This window comes from Protobothrops mucrosquamatus, unplaced genomic scaffold (assembly GCF_001527695.2).
Source record: "Protobothrops mucrosquamatus isolate PMUCROS unplaced genomic scaffold, P.Mucros_1.0 scaffold10056, whole genome shotgun sequence".
NCBI lineage: Eukaryota > Metazoa > Chordata > Lepidosauria > Squamata > Viperidae > Protobothrops > Protobothrops mucrosquamatus.
In genome coordinates this window covers 9,580-15,182 of record NW_015395843.1, presented here as the reverse complement: position 1 = coordinate 15,182, position 5,603 = coordinate 9,580, and the positions used below count along the sequence as shown (strand labels likewise).

General features: G+C 40.4%; 1 protein-coding gene across 1 annotated transcript; it reads right to left on the bottom strand.

Annotated features, from left to right (window-relative positions):
* Positions 1–1,788: 1,788 nt before the first annotated feature.
* LOC107301109 (SRSF protein kinase 2) lies at positions 1,789–3,963 on the bottom strand (the record flags this gene model as incomplete). Its single annotated transcript, XM_015830373.1, has 2 exons — positions 1,789–2,289; positions 3,714–3,963. Coding segments are annotated over 2 exons (751 nt in total), but the record flags the coding sequence as incomplete, so codon positions are not given.
* Positions 3,964–5,603: the final 1,640 nt, after the last annotated feature.

Here is a 5,603-nt window from a genome sequence, read left to right as displayed (position 1 = left end):
ACGTTAAAGACAAGATTTATAGCCTTTACAGGAATATACCAGCCTGTCTGGTATTATTGCAAAGATCCCATTTTGGAAATGTACCTTTTTTTGAAATGTGCCTCGTTTGGGAACTTCTGTTGAGATAAAACCTGCCTCCAGAAGCGGTGAATGCGCCAACAACGGAAGTTTTCAAGAAGAAACTGGACAGCCATTTGTCTGAAATGGTATAGGGTTTCCTGCCTGAGCAGGGGGTTGGACTCAATGACCTCCAAGGTCCCTTCCAACTTTATCATCATTATTATGTAATCCGTATAATTTGGGGTCTCTGTGTGTGTGTGTATCCAGTGTCAGTACTTGACCACTTCTATTATTGTATTCAGGAACCCTCACTGTACACTGTAGTATCCTCGGTGTAAGCCCAAAGTTTCCACTGCTGAGGGAGACAGTTGTTATGTGAATTTTGATCCTTTTTACAACTTTTCTTGCCACAGTAGGGGGTTAAGCGAAATTGGCTTCCTGCATTGACTTTGCTTGCCAGAAAGTCGCAAAAGGGGAATCACGTGATTCCGGGACGCTGCGACCGTCGTAAATATGAGTCAGTTGCCAGGCGCCTGGATTTTGATCACCTGACCATGGGGCTGATGCAACGGTTGTTAAGTATGGTTAAAATGTGGTACTGCAGGCTAATTCTGAGGACTGCCCACTGCCAGTAGTTCGATCCTGACTGGCTCAAGGTTGACTCAGCCTTCCGTCCTTCCGAGGCCGGTAAAAGGAGGACCCAACAGGCTGACTCTGTAAACTGCTTAGAGAGGGCTGTGAAGCCCTGCGGTATATATAAGTGCTATTGTTATAAGTTACTTTTTTCAGTGGCTTCGTAATTTCAAACGGTCAATAAACGAATGGTTGTAAATCGAGGACTACCTGTACTCAAAACTCTGAAAAGATACAATGTTCACTTGACTTGATAGCTACAATAAATACAATCAGTGCTAGAAGGGAATGGAGGAGGAGGGGGGAGGGGGGAGGGGGGGGAGGAAGAGAGGGAGGAGGAGGACTGTGGGGTCCCTGGTGCTCTCTGAGCTGGGTGGTTTCCTTGCAGATGTTTCATTACCCAACTAGGTAACATCATCAGTGCTAGAAGGGAATGGAGGAGGAGGAAGAAGAGGAAGAGGAGGAGGAGGAGGAGCAGACGACGACTGTGGGGTCCTTGGTGGTCTCTGAGCTTGGTGGTTTCCTTGCAGACATTTCATTACCCAGCTAGGTAACATCATCAGTGCTAGAAGGGAATGGAGATGGAGGAGGAGGAGGAGGAGGAGGAGGAGGAAGAGAACTGTGGGGTCCTTGGTGCTCTCTGAGCTTGCTTGTTTTTTTGACGTTTCATTACCCAACTAGGTAACATCATCAGTGCTAGAAGGGAATGGAGGAAGAGGAGGAGGGGGGGAGAAGGAGAAGGAGGAGAGGGAGGGGAGGAGGAGGAGGACTGTGGGGTCCTTGGTGCTCTCTGAGCTTGGTGATTTCCTTGCAGACGTTTCATGACCCAACTAGGTAACATCATCAGTGCTACCTGTTTAGAGGAGGTCTAGAGGACTAACAAGAGTAACAGAATCTGGAAGGGACCTTGGAGGTCTTCTAAGGCCGGACTAGCACTGATGATGTTACCTAGTTTGGGTCATGAAACATCTGCAAGAAAACCGCCCAGCTCAGAGGGCAGCAAGGACCCTTCGGTGTCAGAAGAAGCAACTTCACCGAGAGTTTCCCAAAAACAGAACTCGATCGTGTAACGTCAGAGTTAACGAAAATGCTTACTTTTTGGCAAGTCTCCGGTGCTGGATGCCGAAACCGTCCTGCTCCTGTCGTGGGAGGGAGTGCTTCCGTCTCTTTCGGTTGCAGTCGATTCTTCAGAAACCGCCAAACCACAAGCAACGGAATCTAAAGCTCCGGGGTACACCGAAGCGGAAAATTCAGAATATTGTGATTCTGGAATGTTGTGACGTCCGTTTGGCAATTCACCGTTAAATTGTTCGTAAGGGCTGCCGTAGCTGTACTCGCTTTTCGCGTTGGGCTCGTCGAGGTGATATTGCTCGGCATTCGGGCCTTCCTCCTCCTCTTCCTCCTCCTCCTCTTCCTCCTCAATCTGCTCTTCCAGGGAGAAAGGGCCATCGATAATGTGGCCGTTGGTTTTGGGAGATTCTATCCAAGCGGGATCCGCGGACTCTGAGTTGGCCAGTTCTTGTTCCAGGTCCTCGTCCTTCTCCGTGTCTTTTTCTTTTTCCGTGTCGTCTTTCTCGTCTTGGTCTTCCGTGTCTCCTGAGGGATACAAAGAATACAATTCTTCATTGCCCAAGTCTGGTTGGACACACAAGGAAATTGTCTCCGGTTCGTAAGCTCTCAGTGTACGTAGAAGTAATAGCGATCGTCATGATGATAAACAACGTGAAATGCATTCATCATGAATCGTAAAATACAACACATTCATCATAAATTGTGCACTTAGTGATAGTCATAGAGCACTGGCTAAGCAAAACATAAATCATACTAGGACAGGGGTCCCCAACCCCCCAGTCTGTGGACCAATACCAGGCCGCGGCATGCCAGCAACCAGTCCGCACAAACGAGCAAATACTTTGTAAATTGTGACTTTGTTTGATTGTTGCACACATTATTGTACACAGTTAGTCAACAGTCATCTTGAATTCCATCACAACCTTAATTCAATCAATCAGAATAGAGCTGGAAGGGGCCTTGGGGGTCTTCTAGTCCAGCCCGCTATTCAAGCAGGAGACCCTATATCATTACTCGATTACTACATTTAGTAATTACTAACATCAAGCCGAGTAATTTGACTTTATGGAAGCTATATCTGTAATTTCTTCATATTTGGTACTAAATATACTTATAGATATATCATTATACACATTCAGGGTCTTTAGCCTCAGATGCCTTTAAGTGATGTAGGACAGGGGTCCCCAACCCCCGGTCCATGGACCGGTACCGGGCCACGGCATGCCAGCAACCAGTCCGCACAAACAAGCAAAGACCCATCCGTGGGATGCAGGCAGCACACAAAACCACACACTCCCTCCGGTCTGTGGAAAAAACTGTCTCCACGGAACCGGTCCCTGGTGCCCCAAAGGTTGGGGACCTCTGTACTAGGATAGTAAAAAAACAACAACAATATAAATTGTTAGATACAAGCAGCAACGTTATAGTCATAAGAAGAGGATAGGTAGGAAAGATGAGGAGTATCGTAGTAATACAGCTTTACTAAGTCGTTTGACAGTCGTCGTTAAACAGAGCGACGGCAAGGGGGGGAAAAAAGATACTACGTGTTAAAAACATATTTTAAAATGCTACTTTTCAAGGCGGGATCCAGAATACAGGCAGTCCTCGACTTACGAGCCCCACATTTCTGTTACTAAGCAAGAACATTTTGTTAAGTGAGTTTTGCCCTGTTTTACAACATTTCTTGCCACAGCTGTAAAGCGAACCGCCGCAATTGTTAAGTAACATGGTTGTTAAAGTTGAGTGAAAAGGAGATCCCATGACCCCAGGACACAGCGACCGTCATAAATACGAGCCAGTTGACAAGCATTTGAATCATTTGGGTCACACGATGGGGACCGTAGTCAAGGATTACCTGCACTGCTCGGCTAACGAAGAAAAATCTTTCCTGCGTGTAGAAATATGCATTTAATGCATAATAAATAGATGGGGTTAACAAACTAACTCACCGTCTTCTTCGTTTCCAGGTTCTTCGTCTGCCACTTCCTCTAATTCTACAGTTTTTAGTTTGACTTCGGGATGGTACTCGTCCTCTTGTTCGTTGGACGGAGTAGTAGAGGTGACATTGTCTTCCGTTTTTTTCCTCTCCGCTTCTCGCTCCAGTTCCTCTATTTCCTGCAAACGCTTTTCTAGCAGCTCGGCCTGCCTCTTTTGCTTTTTTTTTAGTTTCTTCTTTTTATTTTTAGATATCTTTCCAATCTGGAAGGGGAAAATGGGGGAAAAAAACATCAGAAATTAGTCTGGAATCACACACGATAATTAGTTTGTTAGGTGTCGCTAATCTGCTGATGTTGCACACGTTAGTGATGGAGAGACTATTACCCCTTCCTGTACGAAAACGCTGGAATCCTAGAAATCTAATTTTCAGATACAAATCTCTTGCTTTTGTGAAATAAAAAAACAAGCTTAATATGCGACACGGCCATCTACTTGCTATCAACCAGCTTAAATCCACTTTTTTGGGGTTTTTTCCAAACCATCTAAAAAAATCTGTCTGATAAAAATACAGTTCAACGGTAAAAGTAACCTTACAATGAGAATACCATTTGGTATAGTTCTAGTCCAGGAGTCTTCAAAGTTGGCCCTTTGATGACTTGTGGACTTCAACTCCCAGAATTCCTCAACCAGGCACAAATTCTAGGAGTTGAAGTCCACAAGTCATCAAAGGGCCAAGTTTGAAGACCCCTGTTCTAGTCCCAACTTAGTCATGAAAGCCAGCTGGGTGACTTTGGTGTTTGTGTGTGGGGAAAATAGGAGGAAGGAGTATCGTGTGTGTTTGCCACCCTTGAGTTATTTGTAAAGCTAATAAAGGCAGGATACAAATAAAATTAACAAAGATTTATCTGTGGCCTCAAAAATAAAATAAATAAAATAAAATAATAAAATAAAATAAAATAATAAAATAAAAAATAAAATAAAATAAAATAAAAAATAAAATAATAAAATAAAATAATAAAATAAAATAAAATAAAAAATAAAATAATAAAATAAAATAAAATAATAAAATAAAATAATAAAAAATAATAAAATAAAATAAAATATATAAAAAAATAAAATAAAATAAAATAAAAAATAAAATAAAATCTAAACTAAACTAATAAAATAATAAAATATAAAATAAAATATAAACTAAAATAAAATAATAAATAAAATATAATAAAATATAATCTAAAATAAACTAAAATAAAATAATAAAATAAAATAAAATAAAATAAAATAAAATAAAATAAAATAAAATAAACAAAATCAAATCTAAACTAAACTAAACTAAACTAAACTAATAAAATAATATAAACTAAAATAAAATCTAAAATAAAATAAAATCTAAACTAAACTAATAAAATAATAAAATAATCTAAAATAAAATAAAATCTAAACTAAACTAAACTAATAAAATAAAATAAAATAAAAAAACTAAACTAAACTAAACAAAATAAAATCTAAACTAAACTAAATAAAATCTAAACTAAACTAAATTAAAATAAAATAAAATAAAAACTAAATTAAAATAAAATAAGTGTGCAGTATGGGGGCATAAAAGTTATTTTTACCCCCATCGTAGAATGTCATGTTCTGAAGATCTTGGGTAGCTACTGCCCATTAAGACTTAATATGGAATCTTTCCTACAAAATATACCCATTTCCCACTCAAAGGTTAGTTTCCTGGAATGGGCCAGCTGGAATGTACCATTTTCCAGCCATCAAAAGCAGGACGTAGGATGGCGTTTCAATCTGCCTTTTTTTTAAAAAATGTCATGTTAAGAATGCATTGTTTAAGAAATGCACGGTGGAGAGCTCGGTAGCTATCAGAACGGACGGTCTCATCTTAAATTTCCCAT